Source organism: Amphiura filiformis, unplaced genomic scaffold (genome assembly GCF_039555335.1).
Source record: "Amphiura filiformis unplaced genomic scaffold, Afil_fr2py scaffold_50, whole genome shotgun sequence".
Classification (NCBI taxonomy): Eukaryota; Metazoa; Echinodermata; class Ophiuroidea; order Amphilepidida; family Amphiuridae; genus Amphiura; species Amphiura filiformis.
Window position 1 is genome coordinate 578,988 of NW_027305514.1, and position 20,145 is coordinate 599,132.

General features: G+C 39.6%; 1 protein-coding gene across 1 annotated transcript; it reads right to left on the reverse strand.

Moving 5' to 3' along the window:
- Positions 1–4,110: 4,110 nt before the first annotated feature.
- On the reverse strand, positions 4,111–19,845 carry LOC140144353 (calcium-responsive transcription factor-like). Its single transcript, XM_072166178.1, has 6 exons — positions 19,613–19,845; positions 12,590–12,771; positions 9,763–9,885; positions 8,636–8,785; positions 6,962–7,146; positions 4,111–4,387 (listed from the first exon to the last, which is right to left on the reverse strand). Exons 1-6 carry the CDS (start codon positions 19,779–19,781, stop codon positions 4,243–4,245), a joined length of 954 nt encoding a protein of 317 aa, XP_072022279.1. The 5' UTR covers positions 19,782–19,845; the 3' UTR covers positions 4,111–4,242.
- Positions 19,846–20,145: the final 300 nt, after the last annotated feature.

A 20,145-nucleotide genomic window follows, 5' to 3' on the forward strand; every position in this document is an offset into this window, starting at 1 on the left:
TTACTAATTTGACCTCAGATGATCCCTGGTGACCCGAAATGACCTTCCAAAAATTTGACTCCAAATGTTGACTGTACCCACAAAGTTTCATGCCCATGTGACAGCTGTTACTAAATTGACCTCAGATGACCCATGGTGACCCTGAAATGACCTTCCAAAAATGTGGCTCTAAATGTTGACTGTAGGCCCTACCTACCATGTTTCATGCTCATATAACAGTTTTGACTAATTTGACTTTAAATGACCCCTGGATGACCTCAGGTGACCTTGAAATGACCTTCCCAAAATTGGGCTCCAAATGTTGACTGTACCCACCAAGTTTCATGCTCATCCGACAGTTTTTACTTATTTGACCTCAAATGACCCCTAGTGACTCCAAAATGACCTTTCAAAGATTTGACTCTAAATGTTGACTGTACCCACCAAGTTTCATGCCCATCCGACAGTTGCTACTAATTTGACCTCAAATGACCCCTGGTGACCCCAAAATGACCTTAAAATTTGGCTCCAAATGTTGACTGTACCCACCAAGTTTCATACCCATATGACAATTGTTACTAATTTGACCTCAGATGACCCATGGTGACCCTGAAATGACCTTCCAAAAATTTGGCTCTAAATGTTGACTGCACCCACCAAGTTTCATGCCCATACGACAGTTTTTACTAATTTGACCTCAAATGACCCTTGGTGACCCCGAAATGACCCACAAAGTTTCATGCCCATACGACAATTGTTACTAATTTGACCTCAGATGACCCCTGGTGACCCTGAAATGACCTTCCCAAAATTTGGCTCTAAATGTTGACTGCACCCACCAAGTTTCATGCCCATACGACAGTTTTACTAATTTGACCTCAAATGACCCTTGGTGACCCTGAAATGACCTTCCCAAAATTTGGCTCTAAATGTTGACTGCACCCACCAAGTTTCATGCCCATACGACAGTTTTACTAATCTAACCTCAAATGACCCCGGTGACCCCGAAATGACCTTCCCAAAATTTGGCTCTAAATGTTGACTGCACCCACCAAATTTCATGCCCATACAGTTTTTACTAATTTGACCTCAGATGACGACCCCTGGTGACCCTGAAATAACCTTCCAAAAATTTGACTCCAAATGTTGACTGTAGCTACCAAGTTTCATGCCCATCCGACAGTTTGTACTAATTTGACCTCTGGTGACCCCGAAATGACCTTCACAAAAATTGGCTATAAATGTTGATTGTTCCCACCAAGTTTCATACCCATACGATAGTTTTTACTAATTTGACCTCAGATGACCCCTGGTGACCCCAATTGACCTTCCAAAATTTGACTCCAAATGTTGACTGTACCCACCCCAGTTTCATGCCCTTATGACAGTTGTTACTAATTTCCGAAAGCAATCGGGTCAAATTATTTTTTTTTTGGTAACTTTTTCTGATATTGGGGAATATTTTTTTAAAGTGATTTCCCCTCCCCATCCACCCCCCCCCCTGGCTGTCATTGATTGCTTGACATTCCTTTTGATTTCTCTCAAAAACTTAGCTCATGATTAATATTGCACAGCCTAGAGTAAAACATTAAACTTTGCAACTTTCAATCAACATGATCAATGATTTCTGAAACCACTAATTTCAGTCACATTTGAATTCAATAATTATGTACATTTATTTCAACTTTTCTATTTCTGCCAACCCCCCCCCTTATGAATTATTCATCCATAACTGTGATGACCTTGGGACTGTCCAATCAGAATCAACATGATCAATCAATGCGCCGTAAGGTCATGACCTCTGTGTGGTGTAACCAAAATAAACATTCAAAAATGGCGAGATTGGTCGGCACAGTCGATGTAACATCGATCAAATAAACCGTGGTCTTGAATTTCTTAAGAAGTCCTGGCCTAAAAACGATGTTGTTTTTCAGGAGAAAACATATTAATCTTTGATATTCTGAAGTATAAAATTGTTGGGCAAAGTGGAACATGCTATGGAAAAATACGAAAATTTTTCAATTTTGCGAAGAGGGGTAAATCAAATTGAAAATATAATTTCTGCTCAGAATCATGTCCACAATATGGTTTAATTGACCGTTTCTAACAATTAAATCTGCAAAGAGCGTGATGAAATACGAAGAGCTTGCATGACTTTCGGTCCGTGTTCAGATAACAGGTGCACTTGACTTGCCAAAGAAAAATAGTGCAATCCGTCTATTTCCGTCATCTTCTCGCAACTTAAATAATTACAGACCAAAATAACCTCTAGCACACACAGGGAACCAAGCAAAGGGATTGAAATTGCTCGTTTCTCATGACGATTTCGGACTTTTCTTTCATAAAATAACTACTTTCCCCACCTCATTTCAACCCAATATGGAGTGCAATCGATTGAAAAATAACTTATAGAAAGTTAAAACTCAATTTTAAAAGCACATATCGCACACAGAAATAACCTTAGCATAAAAAAGCACCATCGGAAGTGGCCGAAAAATAAAGCAAAATACAGCGTCCACTTAGCGCGATCACGATGGCTCGTCAAGCAAGCTTGGAGCCAAAAACGCAAGAGATTAATTGAGTTGGTCTGTAACTTAAAAGGTATCCCCGGGGGATGCCTATGTCAATACCCTTACCGTAATTGAGTTGAGGCTCTAAATAATCCTTACCTTAGCCTCAACTAACGAGGCTAAGAAATTATCGGTGACAAGGCTAAGAAATTAACCTCATATTGCAGTTTGATGCTGGCTGATCCAGGTGAAAAAAATCAATATTTATGAAAAAGGATGTGTGCTTGATTAATTTTGTAATTGGTCAAATGTCACAAAAAACAACAACTTGCCTATATACAGTTAAGATTTTTTTGATATTTTTTTTCTTCATGGAATGTAATGCTGACCAAAGTTGCCCCAAATGCGGGGTAACTTTGGTCAGGCTATTTTTAACCCCTAGGCACCCTTAAAAATTATAAAAGTAATCCTTTTCAACATCAAGGTGTAGAAGGAAACCCTAATGTCATAAAAAAGAGTTAATTAGAAATATAATTGGTTTTTTCCGGAAGCAATGGCTGAAAAGTGAATATTTGGCCATTTCAGCCTCTCATCAAATTAATCGCCAATCGAACCGACTTTTGCCTACTTCTTGGCAGCAAGGTTAGTATATATTTTTAAAATATTGGCTTGATACCAGAAATAAAGCAAGTACAATCTGTTTAATATTTCCAGAGGCATAAAAGTTGAAAGTTTTAGGATTAACACAAGAAGAGGCAAATATTAGCTTCCAATTGACATTGAAAAAAATAGCACTTTCAGTTTATCCCCGGGGATGAGAATGTAATCTCCATATACCCCTTTAATAGCTTGAACACAATACCAAGTTGTCCATGAGCAGCCAAAATTTAAAAGGAATTTTTCCGGGGATTTTTTTACAATTTTGTCAGTTATAGCATACTATCTGTGAATCTTGAACTTCGTCAACAGAGGGCAGAACACAATACACTCCTTGAAAACCAGACGATGGTGGCCGCAACAGCCAATATCATAAGCAAAACAGACAAATGAAGACAATATGACGGCAACACTGCCTGGACATTGGGCGCAATTATTTTCCCCAAGCCGAGATGTGTTTTTAGCTCTATTGACCCTGTTATAGAAAACAAGAAATGTCTTTAAAAAGACAACGCCATTGACGAAGATCATGTTTCATAATTTTACATTGACAAGTACTGGGAATGTACATATACTTCATGTTGAAAGCTAGATCTACATTAAACTGATAAAATATTGCTTGATAAGATACATACACTTTTGGAAATATTTGAGACATTTTCGTGTTTACGTGTTAAACCAATGAAAACGTCATAATTCAGTCAATCTTGGCCGCCTCACCTGCTTGAAACTTCTTCACACTATCTACATTACTACATAGTACATATTATACAATGTATTTAATATAAATAAATACTATACAAACATTTGATGGGTCAAGGATTTCAAAATGACGTCCATGGTTTCAATACAGGTTTAAATTTTTAGAAACAGAAATTGGAGCCTAAATCCTGTAAGTGTAAGTACAACCCTTACCTCATCAGAATATTCGACCTCTTCCTCATCTCGATGTTCGCTTTCCCAAGCAGCAATCAACAACTGAAGGTTGGCTTGGTCCAGTGGCTTAGCCAAAGGTGGGCAAAGGGGCGCAGCTGACCGCTCTTCGAGAACTCTTACCCTCTCTGTGGGATGCTGGCCGCCCTGATATTTACGCTTTTTAGGCCTTTTTTGTACTTTTTTGCCCCCCTTTTGTCTTGCCCGCCCTTTGCCCACCCTCTGAAAAAGTGCTGGCTACGCCACTGTCTTGGCCATTAGCGTGTATGCCCAGCCCCAGAGCCTTTCGTGCCATGTTCATATGATACCTGCAAGTAATATAATTAAGTGTATACACTCATCTCATATATTCCCACTTAAAACTTAGGAAAGGGATGCAAATGGCAAATTGCTTTACAAATTTTTGACCTGTTACATCAGCCTTTGTGTTGGGGTGCAGTTGTGTGTGTTTCACCACTCTGTTATGATGGTTGATATTATTGAGAAAGTTTTGTGTTTATAATTAAAGACAGAGATAAAAAGATTTTATCGCGTCTGACGTCATCTGTCAATCAGATTCGAGCAAGGTTTGTTTACAAGTGTCGTGATGATGACTTGCTGAATGCGGCGGTATAACCGGGCGCCTTATTGTTAATTTTGCACCTTCAAACATGCAAACAATCTCAAAAGTTTGGTCTTTATAGTAGGAAACTTTCTTTCACGAAGGCACCATGTCAACAATGCCTAAAAAATCTGCTTTTTGCCATAAATGTACATAATTTTTCGCCATTTGCTGCTATTCCTTTACTCCGATCAGCACCAGATAGATTGGTCTTCCTTTTACGCGCTATTAACCTGTGTAAAACAATCAAGGATCGTAATTGACAGTGACATCAGACGCGATAAATTCTTTTTATCTCTAATTATAATTGATGTGATTTGATTGACTTTGTTAAGCTTTTGTTAACTTGCACACAGAAATTTTTACATGACATGATGTGGTTGTGACCGTGTGGAGTTTATTACCTCGTAATACATGGTGTTTGCTGAGTTACCAATTTGATTGAAACTTTGCATAATTTGGTAGATGTTACTTAGTTCTAGTTGGGGTGGATTTTTGCTTGGGTTATTGTGGGGTTCTGTACCTGCATGGCATCATTGTGTGGGAGTTTCTCTGTGTCACTAGCATCCACAACATGCTCATCTATCAAGGCACAGTTCTTTAACCCCAATACATTTGCACATTCATTGAATGACCTTTGACAATTTGGGTACAAAAACTCATACTCTGAAACTTGAGGCCAAATTTTGCACTATGATTGTTTAATTAAGGTTGTTGAACTATGTCATTGGCATGAGGCCATTGTGGTCCATAGTGTGTGTTTTCCGGTGCTATATATGGTATATATCGTATGTGAGGTGCACTGACTGGCCTGCTGGGCACTTGTTGGTGGGCCTTACATCCTTGTGTCTTTATTTCATTTTTTAATAGTTGTGTTTTTATTATTAATGTGTATTTTTAGCAGCTGGTCTGTTGTAACCCCTTTTAAGCATGATATTGTATGTTTATGTGCTGATTTTAAACCTATATATTTATTTGAATTTTTAAACCATTTTTAAATTGTGTAATCTGTAATCAAATAATTTTGCTATGATATGTATAATTCTGATTATATTGTTGGCTAATATGTGAGGCGCATTGAGGAATTTTTATTCATAATGCCCCAAGTAACAGTGCTGTTTTATTCAGACCTTCATTTTTGAGGAGCTCAATCGCACCAGAGCTCCTACAGCTCTCCTTAACAACATTTCAGGAGTATGATTTGCTGAGCTCCTCACTACTTGAATCACTATGTTTTTAAAATACAGATATTAAAAGATTGAGCTCCTTGTTGAGCACATTAGTAAACTCAGAAGAATGATTAACAGAGCTCCTGCAATTTTCAAAAATAGGCGGTTCTCAAACCACGCGATCCCCCTGGCTGGGCGGTTTCGTGCCCATCCTACAGTTTTTACTAATTTGACCTCAGATGACCCCTGGTGACCCCAAAATGACCTTCCAAAAATTTGGCTCTAAATTTAGACTGTACCCACCAAGTTTCATGCCCATACGACAGTTTTTACTAATTTGACCTCAGATGACCCCTGGTGACCTCTAAATGACCTTCCAAAAATTTGGCTTTAAATGTTGACTGTACCCAACAAGTTTCATGCCCATCCGACAGTTTTTACTAATTTGACCTCAGATGACCTCAGTGACCTTGACCCACTAACCAATACAAACCGGTTCTGTCTCGGATGCACCCACCCACCAAGTTTGAGAAACGTGCGACACCTAGTCTCCTAGAAAATTGGCGAAAGGCAAAACCTAACCAAAATGGAACACACATACAGAAGGAATACACTATCGCAATATCCCCCTCATGGCTAAAGCCAGGGGATAAAAATGAAGGCCTGTGTGTTATTATTTTTATTTGATTCATTCAACATGATTTCTCATCTAGTATGACTGACGTATGATTAATGCTATGCAGAGCAGTCGGTAAACTGCTTTTCGGAGCAACAAAAAAAAAGCGCCGTGATTTATAGTGCGCTACGCACAGGCACCTCTAGACGTTGATCCACAAGCCTCAGCACACTTTACAGGTTGTCGCTGACCACTACGGTCCCACATCATTCCACAAACCATTCAACAACAATTCAGGGACTTTGCTGCTTCAAGAGCGTACACCCTAGACATTCCACAAGTAGCCATCGCAACCAGGATCAGCTCCCTGAGTTTCGTACGGGTTACAACGAGACAAATTAGCAGTGAGTTCCTTGTCCAAGGGAATTTCAAGCTAACTCAAGCAAAAAGGTACGTATCATGCTAATGCAATCATTAATGCAAAATAAAATGTTACCTTATATCAGAGTCACGTGGAAAAAATCGTCGATTCTTTTCATGCGTGTCTAAATTAAGTTTTTCCTTAACAAACATTTCTATTATAAGCTTCATCTCATGAACTGTGCTGACGTCAAAGCTCCCCACCACTTCATGAATTTTATCAATCACTCTTTTGTCCAAACGTTGACGAACACCATCGTCCTGTAGAATGAAAAGGATGAAAATCATGATGTAAAGAACATAATTTTGGGTTTTTACTTAGGGGGCAAGAGCTCTGCCAGGAGGGGGGGCTGAGAAATCAGAGAAATCTGAGCTGAGAAAAAAGTACCACAACATTACCATATCGTCAGCCTGCTACGCTTTTTGCCCAAGTCATTTTTTGTAATTTTGAGAACAACAAACAAAATATGGTTCAAGCATGCTTTTAAACATATTTATTCACCAATCTTTGCACAAGAACAAATGATAATGATACAAATGAAAGGGAATAATCCAAGATAATTAGGGTGATTATACATATAACTGATGTATGCTTGAACCCCATTTTGTTCTTTGTTCACAAAATTACAAAAAATGACTTAGGCAATTAGCGTAGCAGGCTGACAACTAGTTTTCAAGAATCTTTAATTCCATTCACGAAATCTTTGTCATAAGTTTGCAGATGATGTTGAGAAATATTGTCACGGAGGCATAAGTGAGTTAGTGTTATAAACCTGATGGGAAAGTCCTCTTTTGGTCTATACACTAGAGCAGTGTTCGAAATAAGCACTTATCCTCTTGTCCAAAAATCACTGGGGACAACCATATTGAGCTATGTACTTATCCCCTGGACAACCACTATACTTTACCTCTAAAATATGACACATTATGGGGATAACCAAAATGTTTTGAGGACAAGCAGAATTTATGCTTTGGTTATCCTCGGGACAACCTCCATATTTTCCTTATTTCGGACACTGCACTAGAGTCATGGGTTCAAGCCTTGGCAGGACCAGAAGTGGCCCGTGAAGGTGCAGAGTACTTCTGTGAGCCGTTTGAGACAGAAATGGTGGCAGCAGTGGCCATCCATCAGAAGGGGTTAGGCATTCATATAATGGCTGGCAGTGAGTCCAGGAAGTAAGGCATGAGGACACGCTTTACAAAGTGTGTTAGTGTTATAGACCTGACGGGGAAGTCCTCGTTTGGTCTAGACACTAACACGCTCGCCTTCTAATCCCAGGGTCTTGAGTTTGAGTCCCGGCAGGACCGGAAGTGGCTCAAGAAAGCGCAGGATACTTCTGTGAGCGGTTTGAGTCAATATGCTGTAGAAACTGCAGAAGTTTCCAAAACAAAACTACCGTATTTCGTCAAATAGTCGCCCCCTCTCAAATAAACGCCCCCACCACTTTTTTCAACCAAGATGTTTAAAAAATGCCGATATTTCCATGCTATCTTGTGTAGTAAGATTACCAAGTTGCTCACATGGTCGATAACAGCATCCCTTTTTGGCGAAAATCTGGATTGGAAACCCGGAAGTGAACCAGAAGTCAGTGTTTCTAGTTCATAGTTCGTCATTTTAGCGCAAGTTTTAAGTTTACCTAATGATTTTAATGTGAATTTTCGTTCTAAACGCCCCCCTTTGGGAAAATGACGAAATATGTACGGTAATTAAAACTAATTATACAATGTGGACAGCAGAATCAAACAGTACCTCTCCGGTATCATGGGTATTTCCATGGTCTTCACTTGTTGGCAGGTAAATGTAGAATCGCCGCTCGCCCTTGGGAGGATTTGGTTCACCTAAAGACTCCCGAAGCTTTGTGGATGATGTTTTCCTCCTCGATTCGGTATTATCAGTTACCTATATAATTCAGGAATTTATGAGAAGTATGGTACTTATTTTACTCTTTATATGGTAGATATTTAAAAATTACCATTTGGGTCGTTCAATTAAATTTAATTAATTCAGTCATAGTTGGGCCATTATCAACTAAAAATGAACTCATAATTTTTACTTCAAGATAATTATAAATTGATGAAAATTGAAATAAGGATATTTATTTTAAAATACAGACCCTTTTTTAATTGATTTTAATTTTATAAACTCTTCTTTTTTCCTTTTAAAAAATGCTAACCCCTTACATTATCACCCCCCCAACACACACACCCCCACCCCCCCCTCCACCTACTCATTTTTTGACTAATTTTGCATTTTTCTCAAAAAATAACTACACACTGGTAACAAACGTTATATAAGGGGCAAGGAATCCGATTTCTTCACTGAAATTTCAGTGATTCAAGACAAGTGGTTCATTATACAATGTATGTGACATGATCAAGGGAAATGAGTCGGATGTCACTAATATTGATTTTGAGATATTGGCAAAGAAAGTGTTCAAATTCTTTTGTTTTATATTGTTTTCAGCGATTGATAAATTGATGTAACTTCACAAAGAAAAGTTGAATCAACATGGGCTTTTCAGTTTTTGAAAGCTCTAAATGTCCTCTTCAGAAACATGTGTAAAACTCATTCGACCAGGGCCGACATGCGACTAATTCCCCTTGATCATGTCACATTATATATATTTATGTTAACAAATCAGGTACATCCTAGCGGTACCTCTTTCCTTATCATAAATAAGCACCGCTTGTGTTGAATCACTGAAATGCTGGATTATTTGCCCTATAATATACATTTTTGAGAAAATGCAAAAATAGTCACAAATTTATCAAGGGGTGTAGTACCACCTTATGCCTGCAATTTAAAGATAATTTTACTCATTTCATATTGTCAGACCTGTGTGATAGAAAATTCTGGACAGAAAACTATCCACATACCTTGAATTCAGGGAACTTTATAACCTCTCTCACTATCAGACGTGCTGGACAGTCCAATTTTTTAGTACCTTGGATGGGCTTCCGTGATTTCTTCTGAACACATCCATTGGCATCAACAGGCAGCTACTAGTAGTAATCATGATAATAGAAAATGTATACATCACAATGTGCATGTCTGAACTTTGATTCTCAAATTGTGTAACTAAAAACATGCACATATTTTGGGGGGCTTTGGGGGCGCCAGCCCCCCAGGGTAAAAGCATGGGGTGGCCAAAACGAAGGGGCGGCACACCAAGGGGCGGCAAAAAGAATTAGTAAAGAAAAACTGGCGGAAAAAATTTGAAAAGTATAATGAAAAAATTGGAACTATATCAAAATGTGTTGCTTTTAGGGTGCAACATAAATTACATAAGGGACCATTCACAAACACTTGTTAGGGGGGCCTGATGCAAAAACATTTCATCACGAGGCCCCCTTTTCTGACCTCAACTTGATGGACCATGGTTCTCGGGTGTCACGGTTTCGGCGCTTTAGCGTCGACCGTGATGCCTCCACCAAAGGGAGTGATGTGGCACTCATGCCCATGACAGTTCTAATTTGACCTCACATGACCTCTGGATGACCCCTGGTGACCTCAAAATGACCATCCAAAAATGTGGCTCTATATGTTGACTGTGCCCACCAAGTTTCCTGCCCATACGACAGTTTGTACTAATTTGATCTTAGATGACCCCTGGATGACCTTGGATGACCCCAAAATGACCTTCCAAAAATTTGGCTCTAAATGTTGACTGTACCCACCAAGTTTCATGCCCATATGACAGTTTTTACTAATTTGACCTCAGATGACCCCTGGATGACTCAAGTTTGGTTGCAATAGGATTTGAACTGTTCATATGAGACCAAATTTACAAATTTACCTTGTTTGACCTCAAATGACCTTTGACCTCAGTATACATTTTTGTATGACCTTGAACCCCACCCAAAAAAAAGTATCCAGAGGTTTTGACCATGACCAACCTATCTTGAAAATCTGAAGTCAATCCCCCCATCCATGCCTGAGATACAGCATCCGGACGGAAGCACGGAAACACGGACATTGCAAAAAGAGTAAACCTCGCGGTGGAGGCATACAAATTTTTTTGACATGAAAATTATGGGTCAACCCCATGGAAAAGCACATAAACTCAATGGAAAATTTGTGATCATTTTTTTCACAACCCCCCTAAGGAGGGTCAAAAATTTTAAGGACCCCCTTTTTGCATCAGGCCCCCCCCCCTAACAAGTGTTTGTGAACAGTCCCTAAGGGAAAATCTGTTGTCCAGTAGATGTCCTTTTGCCCGTGCCATAGGAAATTTTGTTTGATTTTATATATTGAACCAATGGAATAAAATGCCATGACAAAAAAGATGTTGCTGATCATTTTAACAATTTTTTTACTCAGATAAACACCTAAAGTCTTTATGATGTTGAATCAGAGAAGTTTAAGAACCAATATGATTATTCCTGATTCTTTCGAACTTCAAAGAGGTCAGTGAAAAATTTGTTCTCAATGAGATTCAAAGTCTGGACATAAATAAAAGTACCGGACCGGTCTCGATGGAATCCCTGCTCGGTTTATAAAAGATGCAGCGGAGGTAATTAAAAGTCCCATATCACAGGTATAACTTTTCCTTGAGATTTGACATTTTTCCAATGAAATGAAACTTGCAAAAGTTACCGCAATTTACAAGCAGACTTGATGCTGGAAATTACAGGTCAGTGAGTATTCTTTCTTTTAATAAAGACAAATTTCATAGTTCTAGTCCAATAAAACAGCACTGACTGTGGACGTTTCAAATTCTGTTAGATTTCTTTATCAACACTGATGTTGTTGTGACGACCTTCTGTGTACAACTTGTTGTTGCTTAGCAACTTGGTTGCCAGTTGGTTTCTTCAGGAGATTGTCAAATACGTGAGTTAGGTTGTATTGCCCCTCGTCTCTGTTCATATTTCGTATTTGACAATCTCTTCAAGAAACCAACTGGCAACCAAGTTGCTAAGCAACAACAAGTTGTACACAGAAGGTCGTCACAACAACATCAGTGTTGATAAAGAAATCTAACAGAATTTGAAACGTCCACAGTAAGTGCTGTTTTATTGGACTAGAACTATGAAATTCGTCTTTATTTTCAATAACAGTCCTGAAGAACATGTTCAGTAATATTCTTTCTGTTGTTTCAAAGATTAGAGAAATCAGTTTTTACTCAATAGACCAATTACTTGGTTGAATGAAAACAAACTTCTTTATAATCAATTTCAGTCTGGTTTTGGGGAATCATATTCAGCTGACACCTGCCTCATTCATTTGCAAGATCATATTAGAAAGCAAACAGCCCCCAGTTACTAGGGATGATTTATAGGACATCCAGAAGGCGTTCAACAGTGTAGATCACCAAATACTGTGCAATAAAGTTCCGCGGCTATGAGTGTAAAATAAATGCCTTGGTTTCATTCTTATTTTTCTTAGAGAAAGCAGATTGTTTTAAACATCAATAGGGTTGAGTCTGACCCCTTTACCATAACATGCAGGGTACCTCAGGGTAGTATCTTAGGGCCTCTTTTATTTCTATGTTATGTTAATGATATGCCAAACTCTGCTGAAGACCCAGAAAAAAATTGTGAGAATCTTAGCACTACTCTGCAAAGTTCTAATAAATGGTTAATTAAAAACAAATTATTGTCGCTTCACATGGGAAAAACTGATGAACGGATTCTCTTTGGATCTGTATTTCACTATTGTTGATTGACCTGAAATGATATAAGATTTTAAAACAAACAAACAAACCTGTTTTATCTTCTCTTTCTTCCTCTTCTTTTGTGCTTCTTTCCAATCCTTCCCATGATGGCATTCCAAAATTTTTGTGCCTACTCTTAAGTATGGTATTCCGTCATACTTTATTGCTCCTGCTAGTCCTATACTTGATGTTCCCCTGTGCAAGGTATTCCAGCAGACTCTTTTTCCTACAGCTGCAAATTAGTAGGTTAAGAATGTTTGTTCAGAGTCATATTCAACTTATTCAAACCATGCATGAGATCTCGTCACATGGACAGCCATCAGGGCGTAACCAGAGGGGGAGGGAGAGGTGGGCTTGAGCCCCAGTCAAAGCCCATCTCCCCTGGGCCTTGAGCCCCCCTCCATGAAATGACATTTACTACAGGGGACTATGGATGGAGAGCCACCATTTTGAGCCCCCTCAGCCCCTTTTAACTCCACCCCTTCCACCACCTCAGTTGTGAAATCAAAACATCAGAATTGCTGTTTTGTGCGCCATCAAGATCTTTTTCTTGGTTTTTGTGATGTAACCATTTGGTACTGGTACTTCAAACAAGGCGGTTCTCGAACCACGAGTCTCGCCTGCTTTCGCAACCGCCTGCTTTTGTGATTACTTTTGGTAGAGGTAAATGAATTTGGCGGTTATTGGCTAGGCACGATTATCTGGCTGATGGTGACTGTGCCCACCAAGTCTCATGCCCATGCAACAGTTGTTACTAATTTGACCCCTGGTGACCCTGAAATGACCTTCCAAAACTTTGGCTCTAAATGTTGACTGTATCCACTAAGTTTCATACCCACACGACAGTTTTTACTAATTTGACCTCAGATGACCCCTGGTGGCCTCGAAATGATCTTCCAAAAATTTGGCTTTAAATGTTGACTGTACCCACCAAGTTTCATGCCCATCGACAGTTTTTACTAATTTGACCTCAGATGACCCCTGGTGACCTCGAAATGACCTTCCAAAAATTTGGCTTTAAATGTGACTGTACCCACCAAGTTTCATGCACATCCGATAGTTTTTACTAAGTTGACCTCAGATGACCCTGGTGACCCCGAAATGACCTTCCACAAAGTTGGCCCTAAATGTTGACTGTACCCACTAAGTTTCATGCCCATCCGACAGTTTTTACTAATTTGACCTCAGATGACCCCTGGTGACCTCGAAATGACCTTCCAAAAATTTGGCTTTAAATGTTGACTGTACCCACCAAGTTTCATGCACATCCGATAGTTTTTACTAAGTTGACCTCAGATGACCCCTGGTGACCCCGAAATGACCTTCCAAAAATTTGGCTTTAAATGTTGACTGTACCCACCAAGTTTCATGCCCATCCGACAGTTTTACTAATTTGACCTCAGATGACCCCTGGTGACCTTGAAATGACCTTCTAAAAATTTGGCTTGAAATGTTGACTGTACCTACCAAGTTTCATGCCCATCCGACAGTTTTTACTAATTTGACCTCAGATGACCTCTAGAGGACCTCAGTGACCTTGACCCACTAACCAATACAAACCGGTTTTGTCTCGGGTCAAGATGCACCCACCCACCAAGTTTGAGAAACGTCGACTCCTAGTCTCCGAGAAAACCAAAACTTTAATCAAATTTGTCACACACACACACACACACACACACACACGCACGCACGCACACCCCTACATACGGAAAAGTGATTATATAGTCTCCTGCCTTATCAAGCGAGACAAAAATTGCAAAATGTAGGTTGGGATGATGATGGCGCAAGATGTTATGCACCTCCAAAGCTTATCATTTGTAAACTATACTCAGAGAGCCAAATTTCAAGAATTTATTCCAGCTGAACGAGGGTGCTGTGCATGCTCATTGTAGGCCTACCGTATTCATTCCAATAAGTGCCCAGGGAACTTTACATAAACAAATTCATTTTGGGTGGGCCCTTATTTTTTACCTGGTTTACCTTATTAAAGGGCCGTTTATTAGAGACAAATTTACCTACAGGGTCCCGAAACATTCTAGTAGCTTTTCTGATTCAGTATGTACGATATTGCAAGTTTACACAGGACTTCAAAATTTCAGACACGGAGACTCCACGGAGACTCCACGGAGCGTGGTGCACAAATCGCGCAGCAGTTGGCGCGCCAAAGAAACATTGCACTGAAATAGTTATTCTCATACCTCCAGTTTCCGAGGTCTATTTACTTTGTACAAGTGGACAGTAGACAGTTTCGGGGACTGTAAAGTGGTTTTCTTTAAACTTCCGTGGTCGTGCCTGTGCGTATCGCGTACACGAGCGTAAACACAAAAGCAATAAACAATCGTGAAACGCTGATTGGCTGCGCTGATCAATGCACTTGACAACAAGCCGGCTGACCCATTGGTCTTCGGCGCGCACGTAGTAGGCGACCTTGTCACTTCTACGCGATCGCAATTCACCAGCGCGTACCCGGTCCCGGACCACAGAAGTTTAAAGAAAACAACTTTAATTGGCGTAGACAGTGTTCGAAATAAGCACTTATCCTCTTGTCCTCTTGTCCAAAAATCACTGGGGACAACCATATTTTGATCTGTACTTAGGCCTGGCAAAGTCGATTTTGAGTTTCCCGTCGCCCGCCCGCACTTCATTTTCGGGCCCGCACTTGAATTCATTATTGCGATTTTCGAAAAATAAAAATAAAAACTTATCATTTTTGCCAATTCATGAATTGCAATTGTTTCGTATTTTGATTTCAATTTGATGGGACTTTGCTGACGTTTGTATTAAAGATTTGTCATGTACATATCAATTAAGATATGCGACAGTGGTCATACTGTCATGCAGTGGACGATATCGCATGTCAACGTCAACTGGATAATTTGTACTTAAATCACACAAAATATATAAATAAATAAGAAAAATAATAGTAAAAAGAAAGGAATTGGTATCAATTTTGACCATGCAGCCTCTTTGCAAGTTTATATCTTTGGTTAAACATCCCTTGAGTGAGTGAGCGGTAAATAACAACGTGTTTTACACTCGCATTTTGTCATATAATGAAAGTCACGAAAATAATGAATAATGAATAATGAAAAAGTTACCTCACTTGTTTTCAAAAATTATGTGACGGAAACTCAAAATCGATTGTTCGGGGCCTTATCCCCTGGACAACCACTATATTTTACTCCAAAAGTATGACTCATTTTGGGGACAATCAAAATGTATTGAGGACAAGCAGAATTTATGCTTTAGTTATCCTCAGGATAACCTCCATATTTTCCTTATTTCGGACACTGGGTAGGGAGTCCGGCACTTTTTGCCTTTTTTAAGCGAACCTTATCAAGCTTGGTATCACTGGAAAGAGAATTTAAAGAGAAAACCAACAGTCTTTAAATCAGCTCAGTAGCTTGAAGTATAGTGAAGTTATGGTCAATTAAAGTTGTGTGCGTACAGGTTTTGTGTCTGTCGCGCGACCAACTGGAATGTGTGCAACAAAGTCCCTATTATGTCGATTACTGTCTCAAAATTAATTTGAAATCTAATAAAATTTGGAAAGGGAGTTAAAAAAGACAACTAGTAACTAATAGTATTGTAATATCATATTGACAATTATTGAATAAAAAAGTAACAACATATGATTACATATTATGAAGTGCAGTTGTGTGTGTTTTATTTTTTTCTCAAGTCACCCCAAACTTCGGGCCTATGCGGAAATAAAAGCAAACATTTTCATAACAAGAAGAACAGAGATTCTTTAAATACTGGAGTTGATTTTAAAAAGTAGTAACATAAATAATATCAATTCATTGAAGTGTTTTTTTCTCATATTTCTCCGAAGCCCTCATGCAAAATGTTCTTGTCTTTAGTTTATGAAGCTCATCTGACACTGCTCTACTCAACTTCAGAATTGAAAAAAAAAAAATACAAAGGAAGTGAAAAAAAAAATTTAAAAATATTACACAGATTCTTTAAGTATCATAGAAATGATTAAAAGAAGTAACAAAAATAATATCACTTGTATTAAGTGTGCCTTCTTCATTTTTATCCTTGCCCTCAAGACCCGATAAATGCGCTACATCTACCACCCGGCGTCAACCCGACAAGGCACATGGCATGCACCGCTAACACACCCCCTCTTGTAAATGCCGCCAAATGTGGAGGTGTGTGTATATTCCAACTGGGGAGATTCACACACCCACATTCAAACTGGGGAGATTTTTTTACACAAATCTCACAGCAACCGCCATACTGTGGAGGTTGCTCTAATCAGAAAATGACAGGTGGTATACCCCCCTCTATGGCCCAAAAACCCCATTTTTGAGCTTATCTTCAACTGTGGAGCTCCACGGTTGTTAGCAGACTCCACAGTGTGAATGTGACAAGGCACACACACCTCCACAGTTGGAGGCATTTACAAACGCACCGCTACACTCCCCGTACTTCGCATGTTACCACAGTACTACCCTGTGTAAAGATAGTCACTTGTGCTGAGCATGAAATTGGTCACTTATCGCTCACTGTTCAAAATGTGACATCTACACCAATTACAGTCCCCGAAACTGTCTACTTTTTAGCCGACCTCAATTCCGAAACATTTAGTGATAGTTAAAATGCGATCCCCAACCCTTTGGTTACCTTTGGACGAATTTGTAGAAATCTCCGCGGAGTCTCCGTGTCTGAAATTCCCCGGTACAAACATCGAAATTGTCGCAATTCTCAGTTCTCGGTGATGATACTATATCCGCATCGCTGTTTTCATACATGAATATGCATATCTCTGACCCCTGTAAGGTCAAAAACGTGGCGTTGATTTCAGCCAATCCGATCCACCGTTTAATAAGCAGCTTGATACTGACGTCATATCTGAGGTGACCAGGAGGCAGGAGCTACCATTTTGGTAAACTGAACTCGACTCGTGCGTTCTTTTGGTTCACATAAATCGAACAAAATTGTCAATAACGGGTAATAGTATGATTTCAATTTTTTATTAATGAAGTTACTTGTAGTTTTGAGGAATGACAAAGTTGTTTTTGGAAACTTAGATGTTTGTTTCAACTGATGATGTAGGATCGCAAGGTGAGTGAATTCGTGAAGAGATTTGCTTGTTTGAGTGATAGTAGGATACGGGATGTAGGCTAGTCCTCTGTGTTTGACCGGCTCCGACGTCTCAATTCACAACGTCTCAATTCGTACCTGCTTACCAGACAGCAATACTGCGTATTGCTGTATGGAACCAGATATACTCCCGTACAAAATCATGGTTCGCATTTTACTGCAACCTCCGATTGCTCTGCAACTTGGCCAACTGCTTCTTGAAAGTCTATAATTTAATCTAATACCAGTTTCATATAGGTTTCATGGACTTTTTATAACCGAATTATAAGGCTTTTGACAAGAAAAATCGGGAAAAATTACCTTGATTTTGGTGCCTCAGAAATTGCTTTTGACTACCGTTCATGCTTTATCAACGGGCATTTGTTTATTATTGCCGGATGGGGAATTCTTTTGTCTATCCCATAATAATCTCAGATTTTGGACTAGGTCAGGGGTTAATGAGATGTGATCCAAAAACTCCGTCACATCCGGAAGCTCATGTGACAAGATGGCGGCGAATGCGTCTACTGCTAATCTGTTGCTCTGAAGGTACCCCGTATTTATCGCATTGATCTAGGATTATACGAACTTTTTTTGGAAAAAACATCATACAGTTAGAAAGATTAATCTTTAATCTCTTCAAATCATAATTTATTTTTCCATTTGAACATAAAAATCATGTTTAAAACATACAACAATTCTTGCGTGTTTTACGTGCTGCCAGATACAAATTCGGAAATCGGGAAACTACTGGACTCCCTACACTGGGCGTATACCTGGTCTCATGTACCCATACCTAGTGTATGGGTACATGGTATAACCAGGCATTCAAACAGGCACGGAGAGAGCTGTCAAAGAGTGTATATTTCAGAACCTGATAACTGCACCAGTTATAAAAATTCCCACACACACACCACTTTTAAAATGCACTCAAAGTCCTTATTCCATATCTGAAAAATATGATCCCCAATTTGTACTTACTTTATTGATAAAAGTCTAAATATCCACATGACAAATTCAGCTGTACATGTCCATTGTATATGTTCACAACATGACCCAAAATCAGACCTTAGACACATGCACAAGGCCTTGATAGCACTGTCATGTAGTCAATAGCCCAATTCATGCTGAACAAGAGACTGGTTGAGAGTCCACATGTTCATTCACCCATGCACCTGCACATATTAGCACATGCTTGAACAACTGCTGATGTGTCATCAACCTCATAGTCACAGTCTCTGTTCTGTGTGGTATTGGTAGAATAACACATGTCTTTATGAAAGGTCAAAAGTTAGGGATTGTTTTGTCAGACATTTTGAGAGCTAGATTTGATCAACACCATTTGAAGCATGGTGTAGCTTACAAGCAGGACACATAATTTCAGGATATTGACTACAAATTTGGACCAATAAATTTCCAGAGACATAATACAACCAAGGAAGCTTATTTCAAAGATGTTTAGGGCAACAGTGACATGGTAAGTGAAATAGTTGGGGAAGAATACCTTGGTGTACATTTGAAATGTAATTCTGGTCTTTGTACATGGACTTCATGTCTCCCTATTCCACACATATACACTGGGCGTAGATGTCACATTTTGAACAGTGAGCGATAAGTGACCAATTTGATGCTCAGCACAAGTGTTTATCTTTACTCAGGGTAGCCGCGAGCCACTCGGGAAGCCACGGCGCGCCACAAGTGGCGCGCGTGCCGCTATTTGCGGACCCCTGCCTTATAATATATAGTCAAATGCAGAAAACCTTTGAGTTTGACGAGCGCGACTACCGTGATGTTGCAAATTCGGCGCTAACAACGCGTACGGCGCACAGTTCATTCATAAATTTCTACTCGGCAACAACAGATCGCCTCAGCAACCAATCAGAGACGATGTATCCTTACAATACGCGCTCGTCAACCGGGCTCGTCAAAGGTTTACTGCAGCATTTTAATAGGCTCATGGGCTAGCCTAAGCTTAAACTTACTTGTTACATTGGCATCCTTGCCAAATGTACCATCACGTCTGTAATCTACAAATGACGAGACCGTAGCCGTTTCGTATTGCTCAATAATTCTTTTCACATCATCAAGTGTATAAACATAACCAAAATTCGGCGAAATCTGAACATCAAAATGAGGGATAAATTTCGCCATCTCGTTGACTTTTGTACACACCGGAACTTGGACGATTCGACCTCCGGACAACTCGACTTCTAGCAACTCGACCAACGGATAACTCGACCTCCCTGACAACAAGTCGACCTCCAGAATCGCCGTGCACTTGGTGCATTCATCACTAATAGTAGTGATAATGAACCGAATGTTATACGTTCAGATATAGGCCTATACCTGTGATGAATGAATCCCGGGGGGCACATCAAAACAAATTTGGTGGGTATGTTCCACCGGGATTTTGAGGTGGTGGGTCTTTGGGAGCTGATGGCGGCCGGGGTCTTTTGGAGCCGCTAACTTAATGCCTTTTGGAGCTGTGACCGGTCAAAATCAAGGGTCTTTCTTG

Excerpts from the sequence above, each read along its gene's own strand:
- LOC140144353 (XM_072166178.1), bottom strand. The coding sequence starts at position 19,781 with ATGGCGAAATTTATCCCTCATTTTGATGTTCAGATTTCGCCGAATTTT. Across the intron at positions 12,772-19,612 it reads CAAGGATGCCAATGTAACAA|CTGTAGGAAAAAGAGTCTGC; the intron begins GTAAGTTTAAGC and ends ACTAATTTGCAG. Across the intron at positions 9,886-12,589 it reads AGAAAGAGAAGATAAAACAG|CTGCCTGTTGATGCCAATGG; the intron begins GTTTGTTTGTTT and ends TACTACTAGTAG.